The 20,800-nt window shown below is 38.8% G+C and overlaps 2 protein-coding genes across 2 annotated transcripts in view; one reads left to right on the top strand and one right to left on the bottom strand.

Annotated features, from left to right (window-relative positions):
• LOC146490135 (E3 ubiquitin-protein ligase ubr3-like) overlaps window positions 1–8,165 on the bottom strand; it is a 45,514-nt gene extending 37,349 nt beyond the window's left edge. Inside the window, exons 1-4 of the mRNA XM_085106111.1 lie at window positions 7,712–8,165; window positions 4,311–4,453; window positions 2,486–2,853; window positions 440–677 (exon numbers count right to left, since the gene is read on the bottom strand). Of these exons, the coding sequence (XP_084962237.1) occupies window positions 440–677; window positions 2,486–2,853; window positions 4,311–4,453; window positions 7,712–8,130 (1,168 nt within the window). The 5' untranslated portion in view covers window positions 8,131–8,165. The remainder of the gene's footprint in view (window positions 1–439; window positions 678–2,485; window positions 2,854–4,310; window positions 4,454–7,711) is intronic.
• A 58-nt stretch (window positions 8,166–8,223) lies between these two features.
• LOC146490134 (uncharacterized) lies at window positions 8,224–19,690 on the top strand. The gene is made up of 10 exons (XM_085107044.1): window positions 8,224–8,413; window positions 8,599–8,680; window positions 9,606–9,734; window positions 10,930–10,990; window positions 12,178–12,240; window positions 13,189–13,234; window positions 14,372–14,462; window positions 15,340–15,412; window positions 15,568–15,650; window positions 16,579–19,690. The coding sequence occupies exons 1-10, from the start codon at window positions 8,253–8,255 to the stop codon at window positions 17,782–17,784; spliced, it is 1,995 nt and encodes a 664-aa protein (XP_084963170.1). The 5' UTR covers window positions 8,224–8,252; the 3' UTR covers window positions 17,785–19,690.
• Window positions 19,691–20,800: the final 1,110 nt, after the last annotated feature.

Genomic DNA, 20,800 nt, shown 5'->3' with positions numbered 1-20,800 from the left:
TGCGGTTTTGACTTCTAGATACAACAACATGCATACAATTGGGATGACAACAATCGGTTCTTTGTTTCATCTGTAAATTTCCTAACATCGAGTTAAATGGGTTGAAAAACAAGGCACAGCCAAGTTTTTTTTAACTCATTTCGAAGCTTCCTGGGATACACAAATTCCTTCTAAGTACTTCAGTCGCTAAAATGTTGACGTCAAATCGTGTATTCGTAGTGAAACCCATGTACTAGAATTCAAAGGTCTATATCCATACATGTACCTCTGGATCCCTTATTGAAGGGATTTGTTTTTCTGGAAAGAGCCCTGGAAATTCCAATTTATCTTCATAGATGGAGGGGAGGTGCATACTGTACAGTGTAGATATTTACTTGAACTCCATATAATATAGAACATTACAACCCCATCTACAAGGGTTGCGTTTACAATGACATACCTCCCCTCCTGAAATTCTGAAGTGATGGCCTCGCCATGTCATGTAAGACTTTCACCATGATATGGAGAAGATTCTGATCACGTACAACTTTCTCTGCCAGAATTTTGTTACTAAACAACTGAACACTGACGTGCACCACACGGTTTGACAGCTGTTCCACGCTTTGGGAGTCACTGTTTAATACCAGTGCTTTGGCTATCTTCTGATAATTTTGACAGAACACTCTGGTGAATGCCTCCTGTTGATAACAAGAGAGGTGGTTCAATGTCTATAGGGCACAAGCAGGATTACTGTGATTTGATTATATTAAGGATGGTGTCTACTAATACAGAAGTATTTTTGCATGGTTTATGACTTTTTGGGAAAAGCAGACTTTAGCAAGGGCTATTGGAATCCAAAAAGAAAATTGGGGGTAACCACACATTTTTCATAGATAATTAAGCAACAATAATTCAAAAAAATAGTAAAATACAAAGCAATGTATGGCGTTTTTTTTTTTCCTTATTGAAGCTTTATTATCTCTGACAAATATATGGTTACCCCAAATTTTCTGTTGGATACCAAGACACTTGCTAAGTTCTGTTTTCCCTGCATAGTTTTAAACCACGCAAAAATTTCCCTGTATTAGTAGGCATCACCCATGGGAACCTGAGTATCTCGAGATGCGCAGAACGTATGCACAGTAACAAAAGTAGGCATCGTCCTTTACATAATACACATACTTATACTGCCTTTTTGATCCCACTGTCTAAGTTCAAGGCTTGAAAAACTGGCAACGTTAATTGAAATAGCTGTACATGTTGTGGTTTAAAATTTGTTCAAACCAGTTTTTAAAAGTTTTTATTTTCTTTTGTGCAGTATTCATTACTATAATCTGAGACAAAGGGAAATAGTAATCAAACTGGTTTGAAATATTTTTAACCGACAAAATTTTGAACAACAATGTATATATAGCAAAGGAAGACTTCAATGTACTTTATGTACATGTAGCCACTTTGACACACATTCAACTTGATATATGTTGAGTTGAAAATCACTAACCATGTGGTTAAAATTTGTTTCTTGTTTGAAATTTGATTCAGTTTTCCTTAATCCAAGATTAGGGACCTTACGAATGCAAGACGGCAATGCCAACAAAAATGTCGCTTAAAAATATTAATAACTTTATTTCATTTGTGCTACTTCGCGATTGTTTTAACTCGTTCTATTTCTACATAAACGTCAAACTAGCCAGGAACCAAATTGGTGAGAGTGGCATTCAAAATAAGGAAGAGAATGAAAAATCCACCGTCTCGTGTTCATGTTCCCCACAAACCTCGAATTTGGTCATTTCATGTTGTTTTTTTTGCAGAGGACAGCAGAGAAATGTACCACAACATAAAACACACATGCAGAGCGATTGTTTTTGCTCATTAAGCCTTTTGTTTTGTGGCGTTGTCGTTGCCGTTGCTGTCGTGTATTCGTAAGGTCCCTATTATGAAATTGTCCCCGAAAATTTATTGGCAGCTGGGCCCCTCTCCTCCCCTCCCCACCACTGATATTATCTGTCAATCTAAACTACATTTTACAATAACTGTCAAAATTTCTGCTGCTGATACAGAAGCTATAGATAGATTTATATGTATATGCTGTAGATGATGTAATGTTATGCAAACATGACACCACTGCTCAACTCAGTATGGCTTAAGTTACGGTCTATATATATATATATATATATATATATATATATATATATATATATATATATATATATAGATAAGAGCACAGACAATAAAAATGATGTCAGATGTAATTATAACACACACTCTTCCTCAACAGAAAACAAAGCCAATTCCGCTTGTACTTTTTCCATGTTATTGTAAAAAACAAATCAATGGTAGTTTTGTATGGTCTATACTCTTACAGAACATAAAAATATTGGCATCATAAGAAGATGTTCAAAATGGCAATAAAACCACTTGTCCATAGCTCGTGGTTCCACTTGAGTTTTGAACATTATTTTTACTATGTATATTAATATTGAATTCAAAGATATAAATGCAGTACCTTGTATTCTGTATTTGGTAAAAGGTGAAGAAGAAATGTCACAATTTTCTGTGGAAACTCAAACTGCGTCACAAAGTCCATCAAAAAATCCAAGAATGTCCTGTTAACAAGTTCATCCATACTGTCTGACGACAATACACTTGAAAAAGAACTTGAGCTATCCATTCTGTCTACAGATGATTGCACTAAGCTGTGAAATGAAGAAGATGCTGTGGAGGATTGTTTCCTTTCCTTAAAATTCCTTTCTATGTCTTTGATTTTTGTCATCAGTGACTGGGCAACTATGGTTTTCATGGTGTTAGTGTCACATAACTGTACAAGAAAATTCACAAGAACCTCTGCATCACTCATGTCATCAGATACAGGATCTAAGAAAAAAACAAAGGAGATAAGTACAGTGAAGCAGGGTTCTCATTAGAAGGCGGGACCCAGGTACCAGTACCAGGATACACGAGAGTCAGTACATGCCTACTTTCAAACTGAACATAAAGAAATTCACTTCAAGTGTAATTTTCTGTCCACCTATTCTCCTATAGGTGCCCCCCTACTTCAAAACTTGATGAAACCCCCGAGTGAAGTGTTTAAAGGTCAAATGATTGTTATTCCTAACAGCACCTTACTGTGCACTGTACCAAAATTAAGACCAAGGATGTGTTCAAAGGTTGAAATAATGGTAAGCAAAGAGAGATGATATTTAATTAAGTTTTGAGTTACAACTCTATGTATCAAACAGTATATGGTATTTTCCGTATGAATAGAGTGGTTTTCAACTGAGTGTTCTAAAACCAAAACCAAAGTACATTAATTGTTCTGGCCAATCACAAGAGACGTAAAGAGCCCAATCAACCAATCAGAATTCAAAGCAAAAACATGTAACTAGTGCTTGGCCCAGGAAACTTGTACGAACAAGTCAGAATAGGTTTTGGTTTTGCTTCTCATTGGGTGAGAAAGTGAAGCAAATTTTGCAAAAAAAATCACAGAGATAGGAAAGATAGGATATTGGAAGCAAAAGCAAAACTACTTTTGGCACTCAATTGGAAACTACTGTAATAGAGATTTATGTTGTGGAAAGAAATACTCCACTTTATTAAGGTGGTGAAAATAAATGCGCAAAAACTAAACAAACAAATAAATAGATGCAACTTACATATGTAAATTATGGTAATGTGAATTTTTGACATTCACATACTTTTTGAAAAAATAAATTCCTTCATGCAGTATTTATTTCATTTCCTATAATACAGATAGGAGCACTTGGAATTTGTTTTTCCGAGTATGCCTGTGTCATTACTGAATAATACATCATTCTCATTATTTTGTTCACCAGGCTTAAAATATTACATCACATTTCCTTCCATTGCGCATATGCCATTCGTTTACATTCCAATCCTAGCAGTAAGCAGGATGTTTGTCCCATGAACCCAGTTTAATGGCCTTAGCTCTCACGAGTCTCCTGTAGCTCAGTGGTAGAGCATCCGAACTAGTAATCGGAGGGCCTTAGGTTTGACTCCTGATAGGAAAATTTCTTTTTCCGAGCTTGCCTGCCTCATTACTGATCGAATAATACATTATTCGCAATGCATGTATTTATAATAAGGCAAATGTTAGACCAGACAAAGAAAGGTAAACAGGTAAGATCACAAGAATGTCTATATGACTATGTTTCCTTCTCTCTTTCGGCATTGGTGATCTTTAACATATTACTCTACTAATAATTATTAAGAGTGATGGTGCGTGGGAGCTAGTACCAATACAAGGTACATGAAGGTTAATGAATGTTGCCATCCACTGAAGTACAAGATAATCATTTAACTGCTCAACATACCTATTGTATAGGGATCCATTCCTTTTAACTGTTGGTGCAGTCTCAAACACAACCTTGGAACAACAATTTGAGCCATGGCCAAAAGTTCAGTAGGAGGGGTACTGGGGACAGCTGTATCCTTTGTTCCATGACGATGACAAAACCTGTAAGGACAGTTCAAGTTTATTATAACAGTACTGTGTAAAATAATGTGAATGAACCTTGGGTTAAGGTTCAAAGGGGTACACACAAGATTTTGTACATACACGTACAGTGGAACACCGATTTTTCGAACCTCCCAGGGAAACTGAATTTGTTTAAAAAAATTGGGAGTTCCAACAATCAGAGGTGCAAATCTGACTGAAGTAAATGCAAGGGAAACAACTTACTTTTAGTTTTGAAGGAGTTTTGAAAAATTGAGGGTTGAAATAATCGAGGTCCCACTGTATTATTCAATACTATACCTGCCAACTCTCACGCATAATGCGTGAGTCTCACGCCTGCAGACTAAAGACATTGATCTCACGCATCGAGGACAATTTCTCACGCCTGACTCACAATTTCAGATGAGTTGTTCTAAAGAAAACTCCATTTCATTTCATATTTGCTATGTATTATTTCTTTGCTATTTATAACAATCACAAAAGCTTTCAAATGTCTACAATTCATTTGAATCGTAAGTGTTCAAAAGTCGTCGGAATATCTTCAGACGTTTTCGGTAACATTAGCAAGTCTTCTGAAGATCGTTGGAAATCTTCGGAAGTAGCTCGGATGTTTCCCGAAATCCCGGTCATGACAAGACAAAAATCTCACGCATTTGAGTCAGAAAAAGTTGGCAGGTATATAATGCATGTTCAGTGTACATCAGACATTCTTTTTCCATTGGCCACTCAAACATTGGTAAACCAACCTGATTTCTACAATACCAAGAGCTCTGGTCACAGAACATAAATGGCTTACAAAATGATTAATGTCTTGGTCTGAGGCTTTGAAAAGCATGCATCATATTCTGCACAAAACATGAATAATTGGGTGCTGGAAAATGTCACTATCAATGCTTTTTGTTCTTTTCTTGTTTGTTTATTTGTTTATGTTGTTGTTGTTGTTTTTATTTGGGATGGGGGAGGGGAGATTTGAATTTGGCCAAAATCTGGCTTAGTTACAATGGCTGCCAATCATACATGTACATTGTAGAAACAGGGGAAAGAAGGATAGGCAGCCCAATTTAAGACTTGAAGTTAAGATATTGGAACAATCACACTTAAAGATTTCACTGACAGACTCAAATGGCACAGCCATGCTATACATCCTTTACTCCATAACTTCAGAGGATGGTTGGCATCCCTTCTTACATTTCTTATTCTGTTTGACAGCTTACACTTTGGCAGCTTATCCTTTAACCTGCAAATAGCCTGTGTACAGCCGCCCCCTCCCCTTAGGAAAAATTAGGGAGAGAGCTTCAGTTGAGCTTCTGACAATAATTGTACACCTAGGCTACTGTTAATGCTAAGCTGCAAAGGGAGGGGGGAGGGGGGCTATATATGAGACATCTTAACCTACATGTACAGGTCATTAAGATTTCTATTCAAAATTATGCCATACTAGCTACAGACCATTATAACCCACCCATCAATTTTTGCGCGATTTTATTGGCTACTTTACGTCACGTGGTGCAAATTCACAGGACGGTTATCACGCAATAACCCCCTTCTGTGTCGATATTTGCCCTCCTATTATTTCCATTGAAAAGAAACAAAGCCAGCGGAAAAAGCCAGCTCAAGAGTTTCACCTTTTCATCTTTACTATTTTACATGGAAGAAAAACAAACTCGTTTTGTAGTTTATAGCAAAAAGCTGGTCGCAAATGCTGTTCCAGAAAGTACAAAAATGTCAACAAAACATGCTGCCGATGTCTTTGTCTTTCAGATTTAGTCCTACGCAAGCTGAGTCAGTTTGTCAAGGTTTGGTCCAATCAAAGTGAAAATAAAGTTCCTGTAAACCAATCAAATGTACTTGTTTTTGTCAATTGCACGCATCCACCATCAGATCAGCACTGGCATTTTTACGAGCTGTTTTCGTGCGATATAAAAATAATATTAATGGGAGGGTTATAGAATAAATAAACCCCTTTCTGGCTTGCTGGTATGTTGGCTGATAATGTCCTTGGCTGAGAGATTGTCCTCAAAATTTCACATTTGCCCTCGAAGCTTCGCTTCTCGGCCAAATATTCATTTTTCGGACAATCTCTCAGCCGCGGACATTATAAGCCGACATACCTGCCGCCTGAAGGGTTTATTTACTAATTATTTTGTGGATAGGCAAAAAATCACTAAACATCATTGAGAATTTGATCTAAAGTCCACTAAAATGATCAAAATCCCCATAATTTGTGGGAATGTACTGGGACATTTTTGTTGTGGTATTATTTCACTATAACTACCAGAATACTTCAGTTTTTTGTTTTCTCGTGCTAATTAATTAGAGCTACCATTATTTATGCCAAGTTTGCATTTGAATAGGAAAAGGAAACAAATTCTGGTAATTGTAGTCAAATGATGCTACTGTGAAATGGTCTATTGCTGCTGTCAATACTGTCAAATCCCCAACCTGACTCCAACCCCCCTCCCCCCCCCCAACTCCCCCCTCCCTCCCCTACAGCTTGACATTGATCAATTTACATGAAGGAGCATTACAAAATGAAAATTAGCATTTCACTTAGGCTCGATTTCCAGCCATTTTGGGAGTCCGGTATCATCCTCCTCCCAACGTGGCATGTGGCAAGGAACGCGGGGTCCCAAAACGGCTGGAAATGGAGCCTACACTTCACTTGAAAGATGATTTTAATGTAAATCAATATGGATCCTGTTTTTTGGGGGATGAAAATTTAACAAATGCTTCCATATGAGAAATAATCAGGACAGATTTCACTAACAATTATTTTCAAAGTTAATCCCGTTTCCACCCAAAGCGATCATAAAGCCGAATCAAGTATTATGCAAATAAATGTAAACAAAAGCAAAATACTGCACACGTACGAAACACTTATAGAACGTTTACCTAATTAATTAACAACACTCCGGAAAGGTTAATTCCAAAAGTTGGGGTCAGTCTAAGTTACAGCAAAAACAAATTAAGGAGCTATTTTAAAACGCCCTTTCCCCAACCAATCCTTAAGAAATCTCATCTGAATAACTTTTTGGGACCGCGGATTAAATTATAATATATAAAGTGCGATGCTGTGATTCAAATCACATCTATTTTAAGAAATACGTATACGCGTTCCTGCGAATTTGTTCGCTTTCATTTTTTACGATCTGAAATTTTAGGAAATATATCAAATATGTGCTTTAGCGCTATTTAGAGTAGAGGGGTTAAATCTACTGTGATAGGAAGAAACATGTTTTAAAAACAGCTGGTACGCACCCCTCTCTCTTCATCACATCTTCGTCTCCGCAATCACAAGCACCGCCTGCTTGACTTTTAAACATATTAAAATCATGGCCTTCATGATTTCCAGCGTGAAAACAGTCTGCACATAATGACATACAAGGAGAGATGCCGCAATCTCTACAACGATACGCCACAAAGTTCTTATTCCACACCAGACCGCATATCGTTGGAGTGTCGTACGAGCGCAGGACATTTCTAAATTCCTCTGGAGGTCTTCCTCCGGCAATTAACCACAAGCACCATTCTTGTCTTTCCGCGTCAAAAGAATGTTGAAGGCTAAGAGCGGTGTCTAAAAAACCTCGTATCTCACGCTTTCCCTTCTCCGTGTGGCAATGAGCCTTGAAATTTGCGGCTGTAGTTTGTTTAGCCCTTACTGAGCTACTATCCGCCATGTTTTATTTTTCTCATTTTGATGCTTGATGCTCACTGCGCATGACTGAAAGTCGAGCGTAGGCTGGGACGGGTGGGACGGGTAAGACGACGCGTGCGCAGTTTATTTCCTGTTGATTTCAAGATGGCGACCAGTGCTGTGAGTACGACAGACCGATTTTACTTCACGAAAGAACAATTGCAAAATACGCCATCCAGAAAGAATGGAGTCGACCCAGAGAAAGAGCAAAGCTACAGGCAGCAAGCCGCGACGCTTATTCAAGACATGGGGCAACGGCTTTCAGTGTATCCTTTGCAAAAACTTGTTAATCGTGTGCCATTCCTCGTCTTTCGTTTAAACGTTGCATAATTGCTATGTGAAGAATGCGGTTAAGCCGGCCAAATTTCATCGAGATTTATCCACACGCTTGTGCTTAAAGCTTCGTTTCCTCTTGTGTAAAATGTTTGCGTTCCTTAACAAGTTTTAACAGAAACCAGTTGACAATTAACACGGCCATAGTTTATATGCATCGGTTTTACATGTTTCACTCATTCAGCAAGTTCCATCGAAACGTGAGTTTTAGTGGAATCTTACTATTGAATAAGATTAAATTGGGCATGCTCATGTAATATTGTATTATTGTTATTTTTTGAAGGTTTTTCTGCACCCAACAGCGATTATCTTAACGTATTTTGGTCGTACAGTACATTGATACAATCAGTCACGTACTTTATGTTATGATATCGTTTCCCAGATTGACATGAACAACACTTCATTCAACTTTTATCATATTCACAACGTGGTTTTTTGGATTGTTGCAAAGTGTTGCTTATGGTAATATTACATGTAATTACAGGACTGTATCAAAAATAAGTTGCGAACCATGAATAGCTTCTTCAGTACCATGCGGAAAGTTAATGGAAACTTGAATCACATACTTGTATGAAAAGCAATGGTGTTGTTCAGTCCTGCCAGCCTCGATTTGAGTTTTGAGTGAATCAAGTCTTGATGCTCGACTTGATCCTCGATACCCGATTCTCACGAGCATCAAGTTGAGACTGTCAACTTACCTTCAAGCAATACTGTATGTGTGATCTTTGCATCTTACACTATGTGTAAGACACGAAAGTATAAATGCTACACTTCTTGTCCTATTTAAGTCCCATCTTAGATAAGATGCATCTTATTTTCTCCTGTATAAATGGCCCTATTTTGAGAAAGCTGGATTTGAAATGGTTTATGTGCCAGTAGAGGCAAGGATTTCTGATCAAATTTAAGAACAACCAATTCTACCGTTGTGTGCTTAAACGTGATTTGTTGCCGGACATCCCCTTTCCATACATACACGTGTACCATCTCCAGACTTCGCTTCAAATCAAATTCAACTGTTTGTAAACATTTCTCTTTTCTTGTAGTTGTAATGCAAATGAACTGAATAAAACACCCTATCACATTCAATTGGTTATTGTTGTTATAAAAATTATTTTTCACCTACAGGCTCTGGCTCCATGTTGCTTGTTTCTTGCTGCTAAAACTGAAGAGCAGCCACGTAAATTAGAGCACGTCCTCAAAGTATCACATGCATGTCTACACAGAGATGGCCCACCCCTGGATCTTAAGAGTGAGGTATGATTCAGTTTAAACATTTTTTTCTTTTATACATTGTTCGATTGAACATGCACCTTTGTTTTATCGTGCGATATGAACAAAACAAAGATTTAAATTAGCCATGTGCACTCTAACTCATGGCTCAGAAGCCGGCGTGTCATTTCACTCACTTTTTTTTTAGTGTGTCAATTTGATGTGCCCGTTCATTCACCTTTTTCCCCGTTTTACCATGGAGGGTCACATTTTTGTGGGTGTGTTTGCAGTTGAACCTTGTATATCTTAAAGGCCCAACTGCACATGTATGTACTGTTAACCCTTTAACCCCTAATATCAAAGAACAAATTCTCCCATACTTTTCTTAAAAAGTACAGGGGAGAAGTTATTAAAATATCAAGAAAATTTACCTTGGGTGATCATATCTTTATTGTTATGACCTCAGGGGTTGAAGAAGTATTGATATTACAAGGAGAAATTTGATGCTGATCACTGTTAAGGCTTAAGGGTTAACTTTACATCTTTGATACAGACATCTCCTGGCTAAACACAGTTGACATGGTTCCTGCAAAACTGAAACTCAAATAAAATGTACATTGTTCCTCTGTGTTGCGGACAGTCATGTTGTATGGGCGCCTTTTTTAGCAGATAGTTTGCTTGGTTGCAGACTACAGTAGAACCAAAATTCACAATTACATTTATTACAAACTCTATCCCTGTACAGTTGAATACACACAGCAGTATAACATGGACAACTCTGTTCTACAGACTTGACTTGGTTCCAGTAAAACCAAAATTCATTTAAACTCTTCCTCTAAACTGCAGTTCTTAGCAGGCGCAGATCCAGACCTGTTTCCCCTTTTTTATGGAAAACGGTCAGACTTTTTGCAATAGAGAAAAATAGTTTTATAATAAAAGAAAGTCCCCAGCCAGTTTTGAAACCCGGGGATGACACTTAAAAGAGAGGAGCGCGCCCTCAGACCACCCTAGAACTTTGTGCCTTCAGTGCTTCTGTTATTGGAAAAAGGTCACATTTCTCCTGGATCTGAGCCTGGTAAGGGTATTTTTTTTTGCTATGCAGTACATGTAGAATAATGCAGACCTCAGTGAAACCAAAATATCAAAGACATGCTGTATATGTGTAATATGGGTACCTTATCGTGGTTGTATGGGACAAAATGTTGTCGTAGTATTCATTCAGCTGTACTTCTGTCTTTAGGAATACTTGCAACAAGCTCAAGACTTAGTTGAAAATGAGAGCATCCTATTGCAAACTCTAGGTAAGGATCAATGTAGAATGTTGAGGAATCCTGGTAATTGGACAGTACAGTTTCATCTCTACATACATGTATGGCCCTCTATGTACAATGGCCAAGGAATGTCTATTGGTGCATTGTACCCAGGACATTTTCAAACTGAGCGCACAGCTCTTTGGGAGAGCCAAAAAGTATAGTTGACTGTGTAATGCAAACGTTTGAGTACAAGGTTGAAGGTATTAAAATTGTTTTGACTATATGCCTGCAATGAACAGTTTTTTTTCCAGTGCAGGCATATACGTGTAAAGTGTATTGAAAACAATTTTAATAGCTTCATTCTTGACTTGTGGGAGGTTTTTATCTTAGTTGTAACAGGGTTGTGCTGCCCAGGCTGTCAAACACCTGATTCAGAACCCATTGGTGACAAAAAAGATGTCAATTCCCCTATGGTTTTTGTGATGTGAGTTGAAAAGAAGAAGTGTTGTTCATAATGACATTGCAGTGGGGGGAGGGGGGGGGGGGTTGACTGAGAAAAAAGATACATGAATATTTCCTGACCTGTGTCCTTATATAGTTAAAGGATCATGTCTGTGACAGTGTCCAGGCAAAAACAGTTAGACTGAAAAGCTACATTTATGCCCTACAAGGCCAGCATTTTCCTCTTGTAGCCAATAATATAGGATTCTCTCTCCCTCCCCCCACCAACCCAGCAAACCCTGCTCAAAAAGTGCTGAAAGTAAAACTTAGCCAAGTTCTGATCGCTATTATTAATAATGTCTCTTCGAGAGGATGAATTTTGAAAATTGTACTATTGTACTGAAAATCAGTGGTGCAGCTGTGCATGTACGTACACGGTAGAATATTTTAAACGGCACACAACTCAACAGTAGCAACAACATCAACAAACTTTATTTACCTCAGAGTCTACAAAAAGCATTTACAATGTAACACACAAATAACATGGGTACTGGCTGCCTGAAATAACCTTAGAGTAAAAAGGCCAGGCAGGCAAATGACGATAGAAGGTTCCTTTTCATCTCGTCTGATGTAGTTTGAGAATTCCCTGGACATAATGGACAATTTTCTTCCTGTACTCATTCTACTGTAGCAACTCAATAATTTTTGTGTGCCTTCAGGGTTTCCAATGAGTGTATTCCCTTTACTTTTCAGCTAGACATGAAAGATTTTTTTTCTTGTCTTCCGTTCTGTAGGGTTTGAGATTACCGTTCATCATCCTCACACTTATGTTGTCAAGTGCATACAGTTGGTGCGAGGTGAGCATCACATCCAAGAGTAACAATAATTTCATTTTACTAGCTTGTGTGCTTCCTTAATCTCTATCTCTCTATCTCTAATTCACTTCCTGCATACCATGCATACATTGCAAACTCACATTGGAGGAACAGAAGCACAATTCATTAGCCAGGTCAGAGAAATACTTCTGATTGGTTCTTGAAAAGCTGCATTGAGCTGGGTGATAGAATACTCATAAAGAGTACAATAAAAGGAGTGTGCTGAACAAGGCCTTAAGTGACTATCATTAATCTTTTTATTCACCAGGCTTAAGCATAACGTCACCCTTCAAACAAAGCATTGAAACCTGTGGCTTCTTTTTTATTTATTTATTTTTTTTCCGTTTCCCATCTACGTGTATTTCAAACACTAGTGTTATCCCTATCAGGTCTTTACAGTTGGCCTTTACAGTGTCTGTGTGTTTGCACTAGCCAGCATTCATTGTATTATGTGATTGCACTCAGAATCTTCATAAATTGAACCACCAAAGGAAAACCAATTACTGTAGTTGTTGTTACACAAGGCAGTTTTTCCTGCAACTTGCAATTTAACTTGGTTGCTAGACAAGTCACAGATGAAATTGCAACTGTAACACTCCCTCTTTGCAACTCATCTCGTAAGGAAAAAATTGCATTGTGAGTTGTAGGAAAAGTAGACTAACACTATGTTTTTTGGACATGTTGCAATATACATCGAAGCACATCGTCATTGTTACATTGGAAGTTGCAGGAAATAATGCCTTGTTTAACAGCTCCTTAACTGTTTGTATTAATGAACGTTTGAGTCATAGTGGTATAACTAATCATATAGCCATGTGGAGCAATGTAAAAATTCTTCTTGTTTGAGCTATGAAGATTCTAATAATTATTATTTTATATTTCTGTTAAATGACTTGATGCTAATTTGACATTTCACACTACCCACTTCAGCAAGCAAGGACCTTGGCCAGACCTCGTACTTCATGGCCACCAACAGGTAGAATTTGACTACCTTGTGTTTGTTTCACAGTCATGTGCTTCTAGCCTTTCTGAAATTGAAAGGGAGACTTCACTAGACCATACAAGCAAATTGCTCTTGTTGATGTTGCATGTTTGAGATGACAGAAGCTTGATATTTTGTCATTTCTCTTTGTTACCCAAATTGCTATTATTGAATGCAACTTCCCAGAAACTGTTTACTGAGCCTTTCAGTAAAATGCAAACTCTGACCTTCAATACCCAACCAATAGTTGACTGATTGATTGATTATTTGATTACTGCCACTGATCATGATTGTCAGGGCCTTTCCACACTAGCGCACCTTGTAAAAGTCCACACAAATATTTGGTCGAGGCAATTTTTGTATTCAAAGTTTGTATCCACACTCGAAGCTATTTACACTTCCCAGTCTGTTCAATCTCTCAACCGTAGAAGCACTAATAATGGCTTTACGAAAAATCATTGACAAGAAAAACACAATTTTGTTTATTTAATCGATTTTGTCCAGTTTTTACCCGTGGCAAAAATTGTCGGTGGTGCCTTTGAAGATCAACCCGTCTTGAACAAAATTTGTAAAGTCGCAACAAACCATCTGCATTTGTAAGGTGTTGATGATGACAGAAAATTTGTCAGAATAAACAGATTTTTTGCTAGTGCAGAAAGGCCCTAATATGATTATTATTGTGATGCAGCTCCTTCAAAATAGCTACTGCCAGCAAATGACTAACAACTATGTAGATTGCAAGGAGAACTTGGGGCATTTTCCATTTGTCAGAACCGGCTGGCCTGGATGCACCTTATTTTAAGCTAAGTTTTATCCTAGTCCTTCGAATTTCTTCAAAATAGAGCGTACTATTTTCGGAGTGATTGATTTTTCAAGATTTTGCAGCGCCGTCCCTTCAACATATTTGCATTCAATTTACAGACTGGCCAGTCAGTTCTTGCAAATTGAAAGCACTCTAAGATTCTGTATGCATTGATGCTTCCTTCATCTGATTGCTTTTCTTCTTCTTCTTCTTTTTTTTTTTTAAGTGTTGATTACTTCGGGTAGGCATTATGTTCTTATTCATAGCTACAGTGTAGCACCTTCCTTTAAGGTTCCCTCAAGTGCTAATGTATGTTTCCTGTTTCACAGTCTCCATCTGACCACACTCTGCCTGCAATACAAACCACCTGTGGTAGCTTGTGCGTGCATACACTTGGCATCAAAATGGTCCAACTGGGAGGTAAATTACCGGTATTATTATTATTATTATTATTTTGTTGTATGTATAATACTGTAAGATCGGTGAGATTGACCATGGATTAACTTTTATTACCGTGGTTTCCAGTTTGTAACTTGTTCAAAGTAAATTGTTACAAGCCAAATCACATGGCCATGTACTTAACCCAGTTTCCGCCCCTCCCCCCTCTCTTCCTTGCTCCCTCCCTTCTCCCTCCCTTCTCCACATAGGATGTGAGTCCATCATAGGGTTACCCCCAGCAGTATAACACTGGTTCTCATTTCATGTCATTTGTACACCTGGGTAGAGAGAGCAAAATTTCTTGTCTAAGGAAACAACACAGCGACAGAGACTAGTTCTCAAAACACCAACTTACAGATCTGATACCTGATGCACTAGCCACTACAGCGGTACGTCTCCGCACTATATGTATTAAATGCAGTGAATTCACTGAAATGCAATAATATACTGAGTTGACAACAAAGAGCGGTGCCTTTAGTGTGGCAGTCAGCAGTCTTAGCGGTCAGTGCATGCTCTGAGGAGGCGTTGCTTTCCTCACGCAGTCGTCAATTCGTAGCGTGCAGTTTTGGACTCTAAAGGGGTTGTCAGTGTGCCCCCATTTGGCTGGGTTTACTTCGGCGTTCACACTATCCGCTCCCTTCTCTCTTTTATCCGCTGTTAACTCAGTGTGGCGGGTGCTTGTTGGTCGTGTATGGGAGCTCATTTCTGGGTTGCAGGGATTACCAGCCATGTGAGTGCTTCTCTGTCCAGAGGCTGGCAGGCTACAAGTGGAGGGCCCCTAGATATCACAAGTTTCCAAACTCTTTGTAGTACAGCAATGCAGGTGTTAACCACTTGCTTACTTTGATTTGTTTGCCAGATACCTCGATCAAATGACGGCAAAGACTGGTGGGAGTACATTGATCCTACTGTCAACAAGTCGATGTTAGATGGTATAGTTGTATTGGCATAATGATGCATGTCATATTCCATTCTTGCAGTTTAGAATTGGCCAAAAGGAATGCCTTGATACGTGATTTTGTAGTTACAACGATATCTTGTCGTACAGGCTGTTTAGATACTTTCTTCATCTTTTGAACTCTTGCAGAAATTGCGCAGGATTTTCTTAAAGTCATGGAGAAGTGCCCTAACAGACTTAAAAGGAAAATCAACACCGTCACCAACTTAAAGGCAAGGAACTGAACGAAACGTCGACCATAGATTTTATCCGCTAGTTTGCGTTTCGTTTGGAATGCAAATGAAACACTTGTTCTCACATGTAAATATGGGTTTTCAAGTCAATTTTATTTAACTCACGCGAAAATTTACAGAGATGATTATATTTTATAACTGGGTCACACAGATTAGTATAAATGATACCGTACATACAGTAAAGATAAAAAAAATAAAATAAAATAATAATTCACATTTCATTGTTACTAAAAATGAAAAAAAAATGAAGGAAAAACAGTTTTGAATACTATGTTAATTGTGTGAAGTTACTTCAAACGAAGCGCTAAAAGGCGAAAACAAACCGCGGGCGACGTTTTTTGAAAGAATTGAAGACGACATGCAAAACGTCTGGCAAATGTTATTTAAAAAACAAACGAAAACCAACCTAAAATGTGCCAGCGATTGGTTATGCCCTAAGTTCATCACTTGTTGGAAGATTGTCCTGTTCTGATCTTTTTCGAAGGATTTCTAAAAATTTTGAAGATTGATTTGGAATATCCAAAGATTGTTTGATACGGAATATTGTATGCAAAGCCTTCTACTCAATTCAAAAGTATGACCTGAGAAATACCAGTTTTCCTCAACTTGTTCGGAAACTAATATAGAATGTTGTGCGTTTCACCTATGTTTCTAGCCAAGAAGAGATCATGCAGAGATGCAACTTCTCGTGAGAACGCAATTCTTTCAAAAGGCTAACATGCAACATGCAAGTTACGTTCAAGCATTCCCGACATTCTAGTGCCAAAAATAATGTTCTCAGTTTAACTAAACTAAAGTAAGCCAAGAATCGAGCAGAGCGGCATGCTTTGCTTACATGCAGCTCCCGTTGATGAGAAATGCCTTGGGTGTAGGTCATTCTGAGGCGCCTGTGTTTGTTTACTTTCAGGGTGTTTCACATGGCAAGGTATCAAAGGGAGACTCAAGCAGCAGAGCAAATAGTGGAGCTTCAAGCTCATCAGTGAGTGCTTCAGCCGCCACTAACAATCTATTGGACGGAGCTCATAATGGATTTTCTTCTTATGATATTTTGCACAATGATGTGGATGGAAAGTCGTCGCATAAGCCAAAATCTGACAAGGAAAAAGAGAGAGACAAAGAAAGAAGGAAAGAATCCTCTCTAGGTAAACTTAAGCCATTGCCGACCACCTCTACGGTGACAGCATCATCTGGGGCAAGTTCCTCTTCATCAACCACAGCCTTGCCTCCTTTGCCGCCATTACCCCCTCTTACATCTAAGTATGCAACTGTTACTACTGCTAGTCAAATACAATCCAATGAAGTCAAAGTTTCGACATCCATGGCTCATTCAACTTCAGGAACGTCCGTGTCAACCAAAGATCCTTCGTCATCGCGAAGTAAACATAGACACCATCACCACGATGAATCTCAACCTGCCAAGAAACACAAATCGTCGCACTCTCACTCGCAGCGTTCGCATTCATCGTCCCATCGAAAGCCCAGCGGGTCGTCTCAGTCATCCGACTCCTCTCCATCTGGAAACATCAAACATGTACACTCCTCTGCGTCCAAGAGTTCAAGTCACTCTGTTAAGCCTTTTAATCCACTTCATCACCACTCTCAAACTGGCCATTCATCTCAATCTTCCCATAGTTCTGCTCATTCACATTCGCACTCATCCAAAAAACCGCATCCGTCTTCTCATCACACTCCTTCAAGCCACAAGTCGTCGTCGTCGTCATCTCATCATGGGCATCCTGGGCATCCTGGGCATTCTTCATCGCACAAGTTGCCCTCGGGATCAACAGAATCATCTAAAAAACTCTCAAGTTCTGTTAAACCAGGCACAACAGTTGCACCCCCTTCAGTTGTAACAGTGAAACCGTTGACTCCCCCACCACCTCCTCCCCCACCTCCGTCCACAGTGCTTTCATCTTTAAACGCACCAGGAATACTTGGTGTTTTTCCGAGTGCGGAGATGCAGCCACAAGCCGTGCAATTTCCAACTCAGTTCATGACACCTATGTTTCCATCAACTTTGATGCCAGGGATGATGCAAGGAATGGCACCCCCTCCACCACCCCCTGATCCTGAACCCACGTCACCCCCACCACCACCCCCTCCTATGCCATGACAATCAGGGGAGCACCATCAACAATGGCGTATAGCAACGTGGAGTGAGCCAGAATGTGTCTTTCAAAAAGGGTGGTTCGTTACAATTGTATTCATATCTGCTACAATGTAACTCAATGAAAATCAACGAAACATCGAGAAAAGAAGAGAAGAGGTGCTTATTACTTGCCAAAAAAAAAAGTAAATCGTTGTGTTTGTAGAGCGGATAAATTCCTGAGAACTTCTGGGATGAAGAATGTTTTATAGGTGTATATAAATAATGTCTTCAGTTGTTTATCAGATTTGAAGAAAAAGTGATAATGCGGTCATTTCTTAGGGAAGTGGAGTTACCTTTTTTCTTTTAATTTTATCCACCAAGAGTCTGTTTTTCTGTGCAACGAGTTGTGAAAATGGGAACTTCCGCTTTTTAGCATCTATGTGTATGCTTTCGACACTAGGCATTCAGGCCTTTGGTATACAATGTATACTTGGGGGATAAAAGCTAATGCCCCATTCACACCAAGGCTTAAACACGTTCAAAAGCTGTATAATTAAGCACAGTTTAAAATTGTTTCCTTCATAAAAGCTGCTTCGGATTTTTGTCCACTCCAGATTAACCACAAATGAAAGCATAAGATCAAGTTTACTTGAATCCTATGTCAAAGCCAATGGTTCAGCTTTCTGTTACCAATTTTCATTTTGTTAAACCTGGTTTAATTAAACGTGTTTTGGTGGTGTGAATGGAGCTTAAGGTTTGACGGGTTTATTTACGAATCACAGTCAACCTTTTCAGTGCCCGGGGAACGTCACCGCGGAACGGGCGCCTAGCTAGTCTGAACAGGGCAGTATTGATAAATAATTTATACAAAACTGAGGTCTTTCGTCCATTTCCATCACACTGAAGAACGAAATGTGACAAATCTCGAATGAAATAAAACAGAATTACCTAAGATAATTTTAAAACTTGGTGCAGAGCAGCAACCGTTTTCATCATTTATAGTTTCGCCTTATCATCAAATGAAATGTATTTATTCTAAATGTATTTATTCTTTTGCAATATTTCCAGTACAAATCTGTCGATTTTGTGTCAATTGATTTTGAGTCTCGACACAGTGTATATACCCGACTCTAAATTTATGGCACGAGATTATCACACGACACTACAAAGGGGAAATAATATAGAGTATTATATCTGCGGTAAAACTTGTATTGCTTCAGGTTTAGAGTGGTTTTCAACTGAGCGTCGATAGTAGTTCGTGTTTGCTTTGGTTTTGCTTAACTGCGCTCCGTGATTGGTTAAAAAAAAAAGCGCCACTTTCTCAACCAATGAGAAACAAAACCAATCATGACTCGTTTGAACGCGTTTTCCCGCGCTTGGAGCCGGTGACTTGTATTTGCTTTGAGCTCTGATTGGTTCGTTGTGCTCTTTGCATCTGCTGTGATTGGCTAGAGTAATTTCTTTGGTTCTGGTCTGGCGACACGCGATTGAAAACCGCTCTATTTCTGAAATTGCAGGTTGTTGAAATTACCAGGAATTGTGCATTGGAGGTAGCTTGTGTAGCAAGCGTTTCCACTGAGGTTTTGTGCCTTCTTCGCTTTTTGACCGCTAGGATATCGGGACGAGAGGGTTTTTTTCCTTTCTCGTCAATTTCCGCACGTTCAAACAGCAAAAACGTTAAAAAAAAAAAACCCAACGGAGACACTTGCTACGCAGGTTTCATTGGAGGTCATTAATTTAGCCGTTAAGGTGTTAATTTATTTATTTTTAAAAGTGTCATTCATCTTGACAAAGACTTGAAGAAATCCGATAGTTATTGTAACAATTTATGATCTTAAATGGAACTGATCGTATCATTGCCAAAAAAAGTCAAATAATGTAATTGTGTTATCTCAAGCCTTGAAAAATACAGTGTTATCAAACATCCCAACGTGAATTTTATAATTCTTAGGTAGCCAACGGGGGTATTTTTTGTGATGGAAGCAAATTATTATTTTCTCTCCAATGACACTGAAAGTTTTTTGAAGTGCAGATGGCGTAATTTTTTTTTATTTACTCGATCAAATCGTCATGTTGTTCTTGGATGAAAGTCGAAAAAAATTCCTTAATATCATTTATTAATTTTGTTTTTGAGGCGGATAAAAGTGTCAAATTTAACAATACCGCGCAAGACGGGAGAGTGGGAATAATAGGGCTGTGACGTCTCGACAGCAGCCTAGTTTCCAGGGTTCTCTCTCTTCCTCCCTCCGATCTCCAGGGAGGAAGAGAGAGGACCCTGGAAACGAGTTTGCGGTTGTCTCGAGACTTCTCTTTCTCTGTTCCTCAGTTGTTTTTCGTGTGCAGAGGAAGAAAACTGTGTGGACGAAAATATGATTGGGATTGTTGAATAGTCAGAATGAAACAACTGAGGAATAAAGAAAACCGCCTTATGAGTGTTGCCGTAAAAGGGTCGGGACTACACGAGCTGAAGCATAAAAAAGAGAAAAGGTTTGTAAAACAACCCTGTCATTTAATGCCCTGCTAGCAAAGCGTTTCTCCCTGGCAAGTTCTTTTTGGGAGGTACGAAGTCTTTCACATCTCTGGTATTTCTCTTGTTTAGCGTGCGTCCTCGGTACATGCTAAAATACTTGCCAGAAAGAGAGGCTCTGCTAGCAGGGAGAAGGCCTTTCGAAATATCTCGAATAAACCATTGAATAAAGAGTGTTTCTACTAAAGGTACATGAAAGGGGCAACCGCGTTCCCATGACTTTTTCCACCGATGCACTCAAGTCACTTGGCTGGCCAACTTTGTCCCAACGTCGCTTTGTAAACAGATACGTGATCACTTTTAAGTGTATTCATGGACTCGTAGATTGTGATTTTAATATTCTTAGGAGCATTGACATCCATTGCTATAATACCCGGAGAAAGAATGATTTCCGTCTGCCACTCGTCCGAACAAACTACGGAAAGAAGAGACTCCTTTACCAGGGTATTAATGGATGGAACCTTTTAGAAACAGTCTATCAAAGACATAGACTCATTTTTGACTTTTAAGCAA

Source organism: Pavona decussata, unplaced genomic scaffold (assembly GCF_977016875.1).
Source record: "Pavona decussata unplaced genomic scaffold, jaPavDecu1.1 SCAFFOLD_1, whole genome shotgun sequence".
NCBI lineage: Eukaryota > Metazoa > Cnidaria > Anthozoa > Scleractinia > Agariciidae > Pavona > Pavona decussata.
This window is presented reverse-complemented; position numbering and strand designations above follow the sequence as displayed.